Raw genomic sequence first — 15426 nt, 5'->3', positions numbered from 1 at the left:
CAGTAGCAGCTTTTAAAGTCTCATTTAAATTTCCACTTGTGTGGATGAATGATGGGATTGGATTATTTAATTTCTATACCGCTTGACATTAAATATATATCTAAGCAGCGTACAGAAAACTGAAGTAACACACAAGTCACATATATAAAATGTTACATTCATGCAAAGCTCTCTCTCTCTCTCTCTCTCTCTCTCTCTCTCTCTCTCTCTCTCTCTGTGTGTGTGTGTATTCCTTCTGACACACCCTCCTTCTCAGCCTCTGGGTTCTCACACAGGGTCCATCAAACCCTCAGCTCACCCAAAAAAGTCCAGTGAGAAGAGTTCCTGGAAACAGTAGATATCACCCTAGTCTCTCATTCTAGACTTGGTTTTTATGGGCAAGCCCAAGGTAGATTGCCCTTCCTTAGGCTCCCCACAGCTGTGTCCCATTCAGTTGACGTGGGTGGTGCTGTGGTCTAAACCACTGAGCCTCTTGAGCTTGCCTATCGGAAGGTCGGCGGTTCAAATCCCCGCAATGGAGTGAGCGCCCATTGCTCTGTCCCAGCTCCTGCTAACAAAGCAGTTCGAAAGCACGCCAGTGCAAGTAGATAAATAGGTACCACTACGGTGGGAAGGTAAACAGCGTTTCCGTGCTCTCTGGCTTCTGCCATGGTGCCCCTTTGCACCATAAGTGGTTTAGTCATGCTGACCACATGACCCGGAAAGCTGTCTGTGGACAAACAGACAGAAAGAGCAGCAGGTGTGTTGAGTTTCCTGGGGGTTCAAAGGATGGGAAGAAGGGCCCCCTCCACTCACAGCTCTTTCTTCACCCTCTGTCTCCTCCTCCTCCTCCAGCACCTATCCACTCACTTGTATTTATAAGAACATAGCTCCCTGGCCTTCACTGCCACCATTTTTGTGATGAAAACATCCTTTTACATGTGCCTGATTTTGGGCTCCTCTGCTGCGCAAGGGGCAGACTCCATCTACACCTTACTTGCTTTGAGGGGGAGGGAGAAGATAGAAAGAAAGACATTGAAGTTGTAGCGGCAAGTGTATTCTTAAATCCAAGGGAGCAAAGAATCATAGAATGGTAGTGATTGAAGGGATTATATAGCCTATATGGCCAAGCACCCTCGTACCTACAGGACCGCCTCTCCTGGTATGTCCCACGGAGGACCTTACGGTCTTCAAATAAAAACACCTTGGAGGTCCCGGGCCACAGGGAGGTTAGGCTGGCCTCGACCAGAGCCAGGGCTTTTTCGTGGAACGCTCTGTCACAAGAGACTAGGGCCCTGCGGGACTTGACATCTTTCCGCAGGGCCTGCAAGACAGAGCTGTTCCACCAGGCCTTTGGCCAAGGCACAGTCTGACCACCTCCTTCTGTAATCCTAGCCCAATGGTTGCCATTAATTTGATTCTGAATTGATTTTAGAATGTATCTCAATTAATTGACTGTGATTTTATGTAAACTGAGCTATTTTTACTGTTCCAGTTACAGTAGACATTGGATTGAACAAAGACATTGAACAAAGACATTGGATTCTTATCTCATTATACATGACAAAGCCATTTTTCACCTTCTCACCCCTTGCTTTTTCCTGTAAGACCTATTGCAGTCGTTAAGAGTCGTCAACAGGCTCATCAAAGCTATCTGCCAATCACCCATTCCCACCACCCTTCTGAGTAATACCCCTCCCCACCTTCTCACTATATAGAAGGGTCTGGAAACTTCTGTTTCAGTGTATCTGAAGAAGTGTGCATGCACACGAAAGCTCATACCAAGAACTAACTTAGTTGGTCTTTAAGGTGCTACTGGAAGGAATTTTTTTATTTTTACTGTTGTTAGCCACTCTGAGGCTGGCTTCGGCTGGGGAGAGCAGGATATAAATATTATTATTATTATTATTATTATTATTATTATTATTATTATTATTATCATCATCATCATCATCATCATCATCATCATCATCATCATCCCAACCCCATGCAATGCAGGAATCACTTGTCCAAAATAAGGCTCAAACCCACAACCCTGAGATTAAGAGGTGGAACTGCCTTAAAAGGTGCATTTTCCCTTTCCTCCACATTGCCCAATATTTCAAAGACATCCCGTTTCACTTCGCCCTGGCCCCGTGCATTCATGTAATTAATTTATTTCATAAAATTTATACACTGCTTGATTGTAACAGCCCCCCCTCAAATGTATTGCTTAAATTTTTTTTTATTGCATTTTCAATTTTATCACAATCACAGTTTCCATACATAATTCAATAAACTCAAACATCGCTCTGTCCGAGCATGGACCTCCTCCCATCCCTCTCTCTGACTTCTGTACATATTTACTTAGCATTTCCATAGCCACTTTTTTTTACCTTCTCTCTTATTTTTATATTTCCCCTCATTAAATGTAAATCAGTTCCTTATATTCCCATTACAAAACATTTCAATTCCAAGCTACAAATGTTTTCAGATGTTTACAATGTTCTTTCATATATGATATAAATTTGCTCCAGTCCTCTCGAAACAGTTCGTCATGCTGATTCCGGATCTTCCCCATCAACTTTGCTAATTCTACGTATTCCACCATCTTAGTCCGCCATTCTTCCAATGTTGGAAGCTCCTGAATTTTCCATTTCTGAGCCAGAAGTATCCTTGTGGCCGTTGTGGCATACATAAACAGATTCACATCTTCTTCTTTTTTTTGGAATTTCATCCCTCAAATGTATTGAATAACACTGGGAATGCCAAAAACATTTTAATTTCCAAACACTGAAAGCAACAGTTAGAGGAAGATCTGTCAAAAAATAATAATGCGGTAGAATGCTTCGGAGAGTGTATTATTTCAGTTTGCAGATGAATGATTGCATTTTAAGATGCTCTCTCACATTAAAAAAAGGAAAATCCATGCAAAGCATTACATCAAGGAGAAAGTCAAGCGAGAGCATTTCTCCATGATGTGTTAATGTTCTGCATAGCTTAAATCTGGTGCTGGAGGAAGCAATTCTGGCAAAGTAAAGTCTGTAGCTCATTGGTGGAGCAACTGCTTTGTATGCAACAGAGCCCAGGTTCAATCCATGGGATGTTCGTCCAGGTAGAACTGCAAGCATCCCTCATCCGCGACCCTGGGGAGCTGCTTTCAGTCAGTGTAGCCAGTACTAAGCCAGTACTAAAAAGCAGAGACATCACCTTGCCAACAAAGGTCTGTATAGTTAAAGCTATGATTTTCCCAGGAGTGATGTATGGAAGTTAGAGCTGGACCATAATGAAGGCTGATTGCCAAAGAATGGATGTTTTTGAATTCTGGTGCTGGAGGAGACTCTTGAGAGTCCCATGGACTGCAAGAAGATCAAACCTCTCCATTCTGAAGGAAATCAGCTCTGAGTGCCCACTGGAAGGACAGATCCTGAAGCTGAGGCTCCAATACTTTGGCCGCTTCATGAGAAGAGAAGACTCCCTGGAAAAGACCCTGATGTTGGGAAAGATGGAGGGCACAAGGAGAAGGGGACGACAGAGGATGAGATGGTTGGACAGTGTTCTCAAAGCTACCAGCATGAGTTTGACCAAACTGCAGGAGGCAGTAGAAGACAGGAGTGCCTGGCGTGCTCTGGTCCAGGGGGTCACGAAGAGTCGGACACAACTAAATGACTAAACAACAACAAACAACAATTCTCTGACTTCCTAAAGTCAGCTTCCTAAATAAAGCAGCTTCCTAAATATCCTGTATTTTAAGAGATAGTAGCCCTTTCGTTGAAGAGGTTCTACAGATTTTGGAAAAAAAGTTCTTGCATTTCAACAGCAGAGTCAAGGAGGTTGTAAAACACAAGAGGGCTAACTTTAAAGAGCAGAGGTTTTGCCCAGTGAAGATAACAGATAACAAGCTCTAGCAGATCATTGCACAATTTACATTAGTTTACATCGCATTACATGCCGATAATGTTATGTGAGAACGGCTTTGAAGAACAAATTGCTCTTCAAAGACACAAGGCAGTTTTCACACTTGGACCCATCACATTGGAAGACTAGGGTGTGCGTCTGTTCACAAATGTTGGAATCCATTTGCAAACTTCCCCGTTATCTAATTTTATTGATAAGCTGCAGATGTGTTTGGTTCTTGCAAGGAACTCTGCTTCGGTCACCTCAGGCCTTGCAAAGCTTATCCGATGGCACAGTTTGAAGATCCCCAACAGAGAAAAAAGGCTTTCTTGTATGTAAAGGTCTACATGAAAACAGCTGGAGCAAAAGCAAGTTACAAGGGGCTAGGAAGGAAAATAGCCCTTAGAGCAGAGCTTTCCAAACTTTTCATGTTTGTGACATGCTTTTTAGACATGCACCATTTCGCGACACAGCAATTCAGTCTTATTCAGTAAACTAACCCCTTTCCAGCCCCGGGAGGAGTGCAGGGAAGGTTCACGCGACATCTACACACTAATGTGTCACGACACACCGTTTGGAAAGCTCTGCCTTAGAGTGTTAGTCTATTACCCATTAGAGGAGAGACAGCAGGGGGAATTCTCATCTTGTTGCCCCTGTCCATAATCTGGGGGCTAACCACAGGTTAGGGGCATTTTATCCGAGGAGATAGGGCAGTGGGCAGCTTCCCCTGCTAGTCTGAAGTGGGGAGGAAGGGAGTAGCTGAGCCTTACTTACCAGAACCACCCAAACAACCTTATTACAGCTATCCACAGACCACTTATAGTCAATCACCCTTGCCACAGCCCAGCCTGGAATTTTCTCACGGCGGGAGACCTCTGTCAACATAAGTGCAAAGCATTCCATTAGAGTCTGCTCACGTCATTTCTCTTTTTGACTCCTGGACCTCTGTAGAGGATAATAGCATTTTTTTTTTCATTTTCATTTTTTTTAAATAAAAAAAAAACTGTTGGAAATCAGAAAGGAGGTTTCCAGCGGGCGAGTGGGGGGAGGGATGGAGGCACCCAAGTCCAGCTGAGTGGTGACTCTGTGTGTCTCGTGACCTCCTCTGGAAATGCAATGGCTGATTCCACTTTTCAATTTCCGGGCCCTTGTTGATGTGGGGAAGTCAATCCATGGTGACTTGGGGCTTCTCCACACTTCCTCTTCTCCTACTGCATTCTTCTTTAGCGCTCGGTCGTAGCAAGTGGCAATTTTGGTTTTCTCCAGACTGACGTTTGCTCCAATGTGTCACTAAAGAGTGGGTCTTACCTAGGAATTGAGTGGGGCAAGGGGGAAACTGCTTGGAGCCATGCTTTTGTAGGCACCGGTGGTGTGTTTCAAAGCCAATGTGCAGTGGCAACTCTATATTGTTTCTTTAACCTGTGCCTTAATTTCTCACAATGCATTGGTGAGGGCTAGAGTTAGACTGAAAGAAGGTAAGTTGCCCAGAGAAGATTTTGCCCACTCTTGAATCTCGGCCCAGTAGATCCCATAGAGATTAACTGGGCCAATGTGTGGGAATGTTCAGGGATGCAGGAGAGGATATATTGTTTGAATGCATCCTTTCCAACTTGTGTTAATAAGTTCTACAATTTAGCAGAGTAGCATTCCCCTTTTTAAACAGGCACAGTGGATTCATTTGCTCAGGCTCGCTAAAGCCTCTAAAATAAGTTACCTGGTAGTTTCCCCTTTAAAGGTAAAGGGACCCCTGACTACCAGGTCCATTTGCGAATGACTCCAGGGTTGTGGCGCTCATATTGCTCTACTGATATGAAGGGAGCCGGCGTACAGCTTCTGGGTCATGTGGCCAGCATGACCAAGCCGCCTCTGGTGAACCAGAGCAGTGCACAGAAATGCCGTTTACCTTTCCGCTGGAGCGGTACCTATTTATCTACTTGCACTTTGATGTACTTTCGAACTGCTAGGTTTGCAGGAGCAGGGACCGAGCAACGGGAGCTCACCCCGTCGCAGGGATTCGAACCGCTGACTTTCTGATCGGCAAGCCCTAGGCTCTGTGGTTTAGACCACATTGCCACCCTCGTCCCAGTTTCCCCTTTAGTCCCTCATAAAAGAAATAGACATGACACAGTTTTCTATAAAAGTATAGAAAGAGTTTACTCACGCACTCATTTTGTTCACAGATGGATCCCAGAAGGCAGACTTAAGTTATAAAAGTAATATACCTGGAATCTATCCCATAAAGAGATAGTCCCTTTGTCCTCTCTTGACTGGAAGCCAAGAGAGCATCTTAGGCTAAGCAGATGTTGCTTCTTCAATGAATTTGGTCAGAGAGAGAGGTCGGCGAGTCCCATGCTTTTGTTACCTGCACAGGTGAGGCCACGCCCACCTCTGGTCACATGTAGAGGAAGTCTGTCCCAGCTCAGGAGGAAACATGAAGTTCCGACTGGCTGGTCCAGACATCCCCTTTTTATATCCACTCCGGGGATCTTGTACCTGGCTGTTCTGTGTTTCACATCCCACACAATGCCCACATTCCAACTCATCCTACCCTTCCTAAGAAACAGATCTGAATCAGGGTTTGAGTTTTCTGAGCTTCAAAATTTATGCTTACTGTTCTTGCATATTATATGCACCACTCAGTGGTTTATCATTAATTTAGGGTTCAAATCCCTCCTTGGCCATGAAGCTTGGTCCAGTCACAGTTTCTCAGCCGAACCTACCTCACAGGGATGTTGTGGGGATAAAATGAGGAGGAGGGTGAGACGCGTATGTGCCACCTTGTGCTGCTCCTTGGAGGACAGGTGGGATGCAAATGTAACATTGATGCTTCCCAACCTTGCAACTCATTGCAGCCTAGCGCCATGGCAAACGGGAAAACTGCTCTTATGCTTTGTGCTTTAAGAGAGCTGTTCCCGATTTCCAATGGGCATATCCTTCCTGACAGGCACCAAGTGCGGGAACACACACAGAGAGAGACAATTGTCCCATGTTGTTCATGTTCTGTGTGTGCCGTGTCTGATGCGCACAGCATGGCCCAGCGCAGAAGATTATCTCCTGGACCGGATGAGCCAGTTGCCGGAATCGGTCAGGTGTTTGGTCTGGAGTTAAACAGCCCCTGGAGATTTCCCGCGGAGGTGTAGAAATTTAATCTCTCTGTTTGGACATGCTGCAGCTTGCTTTTTTATTATTATTATTTCGGCGTGTGTTTGTGCGGCTGAGATCTGTTTATTACTCTAAGCTCGGTAGAAAAGACTCTCTCCGGGCAGGATCCTCGCGGAGGGAGGCCTGCCTTCAATTTCCACCTGGCTGTGACTTAAAGGGAGGGAGAAGGGACTTAGAGCTGCAGTTGGAAGGTGATCTTTGCTGAGGTGGGGGAGCTGTTGACAATGTCCCTTGTCTGAATTTTCGCTCTCTCCGTGCAAGTTGCCAAAGAAAAAGATCTGCCCATGGTAATCAGGGTTTATTAAAAGAAGCCGGAGGGGGAAAGGAAATGTTCAGCTGAGATTAAGGAGGATTGTGTAGCTGAGCTTGGTGCTGAATTGCTGCACAGCGAATCTGTTGCCGCAAGCTTGCCTTAGTCAGCATCCCACGCAGGGCCCCCTCTCGCTCCGGCATCCCTGGAGCAGAGCAAAGGTAAGCGGAGGGAGGCAGTGCCGGATTAGCGCTGGCAGCGGTTCATTAACTGCAAGGTCCATCTTGCCAGCTGTCCCCTTGCAGAGCTCGGGAAAGGGGAGACGTGAGAAAAGCTGAAGGCCACAGCTTGTTAATAGGACATGTGGGTGGCGCAACTTGGCTCTCCCGTTAACTCCCGTTTCTGCGGTTTTCCACACAAAAAAAGAGAGGAGAGCTGTGAAACTGGACTGTAGCATTGCAGAACTGTAGAGTTGCGAGGCACACCAAAGGTCATCTAGTCTAACCCCTTGCAATGCATGAATCACGGCGGAAAAACCACCCACCAACATCGGTCTAAAAACCTCAAACGAAGGAGAATCCACTGCCTTCTGAGGTGATCTTTGTGAGACTTCCATGCCAGGTGAAACCTGATTTGCTCTGATTGTGTCCCCCACCTTCTTGGGCCATGTTTTAAAGCCCTAATCGACTCAGTCCCAAATATCTGAAAGACTGCCTCCCTCCCTACAGACCTTTCTGGGTGCTGAGATAGGCAGAGGAAGCCCTCTTGGCAGTTCCTGCACCCTCAGAGGCTCGGGGGTGACAGCCTGGGAAGACGGCCTCCTCTGTGGTGGCCCCAAGTGTGGAACAGCCTCCTCACAGAGGATTATACAGCACTATAATTTATATTATAGATTCTGAGCAGGAAGAGCTAGGAGGTGAAGATAGTGCCTGCCTATTTGGGGCTGTGTACCAGTGAGGCATACTTCTTTCTCAGATGGCAAACCTGTGTTTGGTCTCAGTTTTGGCCCTCGTGAGGTAAAAAAAATAAAAAATCATGCACAGAGTGCTCCCTTCGCGACTCAGCAACTGCCACACATCTGAGAGGCTTGGTTAACAACTTGAGAACAATATAAATATTCAGAAGACTAGCTGCTTCTCCCCGTAGAGGCACAGCAAAGCCATTTTGGCTAGTAGCCATTGATGGCCCTCTCCTTCAGGAATCTGCCTCATCATCTTTTAAAGCCATCTAGCATGGAGGCTTCCTTCTCTTCCATAGTTAAACTAAGCACTGCTTGAATAAGTGGTTTATTTTTGAAATTTGTCCGGAAACCCCAACAATTCTCGCTGAGGTAGCAAACGTGTCATTTGGGCCACACCACCTGAGGCCGAAAGATGTTTTGACTGAAACATTCCTCCATACAAACGAATTCCCTCCACACAGGGCTTTTTTTCATCCGGAACTTGCCGGAACTTATTATTATTATTTCATTGCAGAAATTATTCTGCTTATGGGGATCTGCCTCAGTCTTGTGAGGCCTCTATTGCAGCCTCAAATGGGACAGCCTAGGCGCAGATTTACCACAGCGAGAGCCAAAGCCCTGAGAATTATTCCTGAGAGGGTGAAAAACAACAACACACAACCACCACCAAGGGAGCATGGGAAGAGTGCCAGGCTAGATTTCTTGCTGTGTCTGCTACAGTGCGGCGCATGACTTCGGGGTATTTAATCAGCGTTGTGCAGTTACCCAGCCAGTTCAAACGTGACCAATAAAAAGCTCACAGTTGGCTGCTTCCTCCGAGCGCCTCAGCCCTTTGCTTTAAAGAGCTCCAAGTGGCTTGGGAGACGGGATGTGCTTTGCAGCATGAGAATTCAGCAAACGACGCATCCCAGGTGCTGTGGCCTCGCTTGCGATGTTTGCTCAAGGGCACCCCGAGACAGTACGCTCCCCGGCGTTTTGAGAAGCACACCACACAGGTCTTTGAAATCTCACAGCAGATCCATCCCAGTGCCCTCTGCCTGGGTTTTTGCAGGTAAATAGGTAAAGGGACCCCTGACCATTAGGTCCAGTTGTGGACGACTCTGGGGTTGTGGTGCTCATCTCGCTTTATTGGCCGAGGGAGCTGGCATTCAGCTTCCGGGTCATATGGCCAGCATGACTAAGCCACTTCTGACGAACCAGAGCAGCGCATGGAAATGCCGTTTACCTTCCCAACGGAGTGGTACCTATTTATCTACTTGCACTGGTGTGCTTTCAAACTGCTAGGTGGGCAGGAGCAGGGACCGAGCAACGGGAGCTCACCCCGTTGTGGGGATTCGAACCGCCGACCTTCTGATCGGCAAGTCCTGGGCTCTCTGGTTTAACCCACAGCGCCACCCGTGTCCCTAAGTGTCCCATAGAGAAGTCCCTCTTTTTGCAGGTAGGGACGTTCAAAACCATACCAGGTGTTAGCAGTTTTGCCTGGGGACGGACCTTTCAAAAACCACAACAGATTTTGCTTTAGGTGGCAACTGGCGATAACCTTAGTGGTCGGCAGAACACCACTGGAAAGTTTTCATACTGAAACTCTCTTTGGCCTCACTCATAGGAACACAGGGAGCTGCCTGTCAGACTTTGCATCCATCTAGCTTCATATTGTCTACACTGGCCGGCAGCATCTCTCCAAGGTTTCAGGCAGGGTTCTCTCCCAGCCTGCCATGAAGGTTTATTTCATCCATTCATTTATTAAATTTATATACCACCCTTCATCCGAGGATCAGAAGGCGGTTTACAGTATAAGATTCAGGGGATTTTTATTTATTTATTTATGTTGTTTATTAAATTTGTATACTGCCCTATACCCGTGGGGACGCGGGTGGCACTGTGGGTTAAACCACAGAGCCTAGGACTTGCCAATCAGAAGGTCAGCAGTTCGAATCCCCACGACAGAGTGAGCTCCCGTTGCTCGGTACCTGCTCCTGCCAACCTAGCAGTTCGAAAGCACATCAAAGTGCAAGTAGATAAATAGGTACCGCTCCAGCGGGAAGGTAAACGGCATTTCTGTGTGCTGCTCTGGTTCACCAGAAGCAGCTTAGTCATGCTGGCCACATGATCCGGAAGCTGTACGCCGTCTCACTCGGCTAATAAAGCGAAATGAGAGCTGCAACCCCAGAGTCGCTCACGACTGGACCTAATGGTCAGGGGTCCCTTTACCTTTACCTTACCTATACCCGTAGATCTCAGGGTGGCTCACAACATAAAACTACCTGGGATCTTCTGTCCAAGAAGAGACACCCAGATTCGCTTCCAACATCTGCTTAGGTGACATTTTGATGGCTATTGTAATCACAAAGGATTATGGGGCAGAGTGTAGTTTTATGATAGCCACAACCTGAGGCGACTGGAGGCAGTCTTAGAAGCTGGCAGGCCTTGAACCCTGCCCAGGCTGGTGGCGGTGAGACCTCTGCGGTGTGGCATTTGCAGCAGAAGGAAAGGCAAAAACACACGAGAACGCCCTTCTCTTTCCTTTCCAGCTCTCCCCAATTTGCTGCCTGAGGCGGCTGCCTCAGCGAGGCTAATGGTCTGGCCGGCCCTCGATACTAAAGGTGACATTTCTCTTTGTGGTTCCACACACACCTAATGCCATCTCTGTTTTCCTGTCTTCCTACAAGCATCCTCTTTGCTGTCGTTTCAAAGCTGCTGTAGAAGGCTGGCTTGAGTTTTGTCTGGAAATAAACAAAGCGGCAGAATCCGGAAGCCTCCGGCCTCATTCTGCCTCGCTCTTTATCTTTTGTTTCCTTGGTGTTTGTTTTTAATCAGTCTCTTCGGAGCGGCGTGCGATGATAGGCTGGGTATTGCTATCACATTAGCTGTTTTGTTTTGTTTTTTTGACGGAGGCGCTGTAATTTCCCTGTACTCGGATATGAGCCACGAGCATTTTGGAGGCGCTACAATTCTTTGTCTCTGCATTTTGGGAGGTGCTGTGCTGGAGACTCAGCAAGAGAGCTTGGCAGGTTCTCCTCGTTCAGCAAATACCTGATGACTTGCTTTGGGGAGCCGGATCCTGAGCCACCTGTTGCTCCACGGATGGCGCTGGGCATATGGTGAATGTGATCCAATTGCTCTGAAGGCGCGCTATATCTCAGGTACCCCGTGGTGCCTTTGCGTCGCTTCTCCCTGCCTGTGAAAGCCCTGTCACTCAAGACTCCGCATTCACTTGAATGGGGATCTTTACTATTATTAGAATTGTGTGGGTGCAGCGATGAGTAAAAAGGAAGGAAAGGAATACTTCCAAGTTATGTTTGTGAAGGCATGGCTGCTTCCTGACAGCTGATCACACATTTGCATTGGAAGGCTTGAGAAAGTATGGATGCCACAAGTGTTTGTATAATATGGGTGCAATAAATAGGGAACCGTGATTGTCTGCACACTTTTTTTGGGGGGGAGGAGTGCACTCTCAGTGACGTACACACTCATCCCACATTTATAGCAAATCAATCTTATTGTGTGGCAGCACCTAAACTTTGGAACTCCCTGGCTGTTGACATCAGGCATGTCCCTTTGCTGTACAGTGGTACCTCGGGTTAAGTACTTAATTCATTCTGGAGCTCCATTCTTAACCTGAAACTGTTCTTAACCTGAAGCACCACTTTAGCTAATGGGGCCTCCAGCTGCTGCCGTGCTGCCGGAGCACGATTTCTGTTCTCATCCTGAAGCAAAGTCCTTAACCCAAGGTACTATTTCTGGATTAGTGGAGTCTGTAACCTGAAGCGTCCGTAACCCGAGGTACCACTGTACTCTTTTTTGCTTTGACATGCCTAGACAGATATGTAGCATCTTTCAACCCATGTTTATCTTATTGCTGATTTTAATTGTTGTTCAAACACTTTAAACAGCTATTTAACCACTTTTAATTCTTACTTTGTTTTACCCTTTTTGCTTTGTGGGTTGTTGTTGTTTTTATTACCAAATGAAATGAAAATTAATCAAATAAATAAATACAGGCGTACAGGACACAGCCAGTGGTTAGCTCTGGCAGAATTTTCTGCACATGTATGTGTGTGATTTGATATGGTGACCCTCTTCCCAGATTTACCCAAGTATAACTGGGACATCTTTCTTACTAACACTTTTAGAGTCATTCTGTGCACTTCCATGTAAAAGTGCAGCTAGAGAAGCATGGCTCAAGGCAGGTGGAGATCAGGTGAGAGGAGTTTCTGGAGCTGATTGGCACAGGTGATGGTGGTGGCGGAGCTCTGAGGACCACATCTAGGTGGGGTGGCACCAGGAGATGGGACAACTATGGCTTATGGCTGGAGGATTTGCACCTGCTTAACGCTGTGGATTAAATCACTGTGCTGCTTGGGCTTGCCGATCAAATGGTCGGCGGTTCGAGACCCCATGACGGGGTGAGCTCCCGTTGCTCGGTCCCTGCTCCTGCCAACCTAGCAGTTCGAAAGCACTCAGTGCAAGTAGATAAATAGGTACCACTCTGGCAGGAAGGTAAACAGTGTTTCCGTGCACTGCTCTGGTTCGCCAGAAGCGACTTAGTCATGCTGGCCACATGACTCAGAAATACTGTCTGCGAAATGAGCAAGAGGAGCACCGCAACCCTAGAGTCGTTTGCGACTAGACTAATTGTCAGGGGTACCTTTACCTTTAACACCTAAATAGTACCATTAGTACTCTTCATGGTACTAGGCTGCTGCCCTGAAAGGCGCTTTGTTTAATCTGTACCTCCGCCTGCTTTTCCCACCCTCCTAGTATATTCTCTGCTGTTTTGACAATGAGCCTGGCTGCTTGCTTATTCTGCCTTGGCATCTCATCGTTTGAGGGGACTCCCTTTGTGCCAGCCTTGCTGCAGAGATGAAAAGGCGAGGATTAGCAATTAAAGAAGCTTTCTCTGATGATGGCATGGTTTTTGAAGTAGGGAGGTTGAGGACATGCTTCTCAATAATGTTTCTTTCTCGCCCTCTCTCTCCCCCACCCCTTTTCCCCTTAGGATAATCTCCACCGGAGGGTCTGCACTCTGAAAACGCTCACACCTCTAACGTCACTTCCTGCCGCTCTAGGAATACAAAACTCTTTGTTTTTTGTAACCATGTCGGGAGACACGTGGAGGTGGACTTGCCTCGTCTTGCACCTCCTTCCCTGTGCCGTGATGCTGCCTTCCACCGCGAGGCAACAGCCTTCCAACCCAAAGAGACCTTTCCTCACCTTCACCGTGGAAACGGCGGACGTGCTTTTCAACCACTTGGTGGTGGACGAGAGGAGAGGCAACATCTACCTGGGGGCCGTCAATTGGATCTACAAACTCTCCAGCGATCTGCAGATGCTGACGTTTCACCAGACGGGCCCGGATAGCGACAACCCAAAGTGCTACCCTCCCAAACTGGTTCAGCCTTGCAACGAACCCTTGAAGTCCACAAACAACATCAATAAGATGCTCCTCATAGACTACAAGGAGAACAGGCTGATTGCTTGCGGAAGCCTGTACCAGGGCATCTGCAAACTCTTGAGGTTGGACGACCTGTTTAAGCTCGGAGAGCCCTTCCACAACAAGGAACACTACCTCTCTGGGGTGAACGAGAGCGGCTCGGTTTTTGGGGTGATAGTATCTTACAACAACATGGACGACAAGCTCTTCATTGCTACCGCAGTGGATGGCAAGCCAGAGTACTTCCCCACAATTTCTAGCAGAAAGCTCCCCAAGAACTCTGAGGCAGAAGGGATGTTTGCTTATGTTTTCCATGACGAGTTTGTGGCCTCCATGATCAAGATCCCATCGGATACGTTCACCATCATCCCTGACTTCGACATATACTACATTTATGGCTTCAGCAGTGGTAATTTCGTCTACTTTCTCACCCTCCAACCTGAGATGATTTCTCCTCCGGGTTCCACCACTAAGGAGCAAGTCTACACCTCCAAGCTGGTCCGCCTGTGCAAAGAGGACACGGCCTTCAACTCGTACGTCGAAGTGCCCATTGGCTGCGAGAAGAATGGGGTGGAATACCGATTGCTGCAGGCGGCCTACCTGTCTAAGGCGGGAGCCATCTTGGCCAGGTCACTGGGCATCAGGCCAGAGGACGACGTCCTCTTCACCGTCTTCTCCAAGGGGCAGAAGAGGAAGATGAAGTCCTTGGATGAGTCGGCTCTGTGCATCTTTGCTCTGAAAAGAATTAACGACCGCATCAAAGACAGGCTGCAGTCCTGCTATAGGGGCGAAGGCACTTTGGATTTGGCCTGGCTTAAAGTGAAGGATATCCGCTGCAGCAGTGCAGTAAGTCAGGATGCTAACTAGAAACCCTCGGTTGTCCTTTGAGCCAGGAATGGTGGTGATGGAAGTAAGGTGGGGGCACACATAATGCAAGTCTGTGGGTGCAGTTTGGGAGGGGAATTCTTATGAACTGTGTCAAACCACCAACTTCCTCCATTCGGCAGCCCCATTTTCAATAATAATAATAATAATAATAATAATAATAATTTATTATTTATACCCCGCCCATCTGGCTGGGCCTCCCCAGCCACTCTGGGCAGCTTCCATAGAAACCAAAAATACAGTAAAATATCACAAGTTAAAAACTTCCCTGAACAGGGCTGCCTTAAGATGTCTTCTGAATGTCAGGTAGTTGTTTATCGCTTTGCCATCTGGTGGGAGGGCATTCCACAGGGCGGGCGCCACTACCGAGAAGGCCCTCTGCCTGGTTCCCTGTAGCTTTGCTTCTCGCAATGAGGGAACCGCCAGAAGGCCCTCGGCGCTGGACCTCAGCGTCCGGGCAGAATGATGGGGGTGGAGACGCTCCTTCAGGTATACTGGACCGAGGCCGTTTAGGGCTTTAAAGGTCAGCACCAACACCAACAAATAAAAGGAATTGGGGCAATATACCATATTTTTTCGCTCTATAAGACGCATCCAACCATAAGACGCACCTAGTTTTTAGGGGAGGAAAACAAGAAATAAGAAGCTTCCTGAGAGAAGAGGAAGTGCTCCTCCCTCTTCGCTCAGGAGGCTTCGCGGGGCTATCCCTGAAGCCAGGAGAGCAAGCGGGATCGGTGTGCACTGATCCCGCTTGCTCTACGGGCTTCAGTGAAAGCAAGCCTCCTGGCTTTTCCCCGACCTCCCTCAAGAGCCGTGTGCGCTCTTTAAAGGGAGCGCAGCTCTTAGGGGCTTTTTTGGGAGGTGGGGGAAGGGACAGAG

At 47.5% G+C, this 15426-nt stretch overlaps 1 protein-coding gene across 1 annotated transcript in view; it reads left to right on the top strand.

Moving 5' to 3' along the window:
* Window positions 1–15426, top strand: part of PLXNA4 (plexin A4) — a 567107-nt gene that overhangs the window by 36410 nt on the left and 515271 nt on the right. The window contains exon 2 of the mRNA XM_081926700.1: window positions 13228–14508. Coding sequence (XP_081782826.1) covers window positions 13327–14508 — 1182 coding nt within the window. The 5' untranslated portion in view covers window positions 13228–13326. The remainder of the gene's footprint in view (window positions 1–13227; window positions 14509–15426) is intronic.

This window comes from Podarcis melisellensis (assembly GCF_964234715.1).
Source record: "Podarcis melisellensis genome assembly, chromosome: 10".
NCBI classification, from domain to species: domain Eukaryota; kingdom Metazoa; phylum Chordata; class Lepidosauria; order Squamata; family Lacertidae; genus Podarcis; species Podarcis melisellensis.
This window is presented reverse-complemented; position numbering and strand designations above follow the sequence as displayed.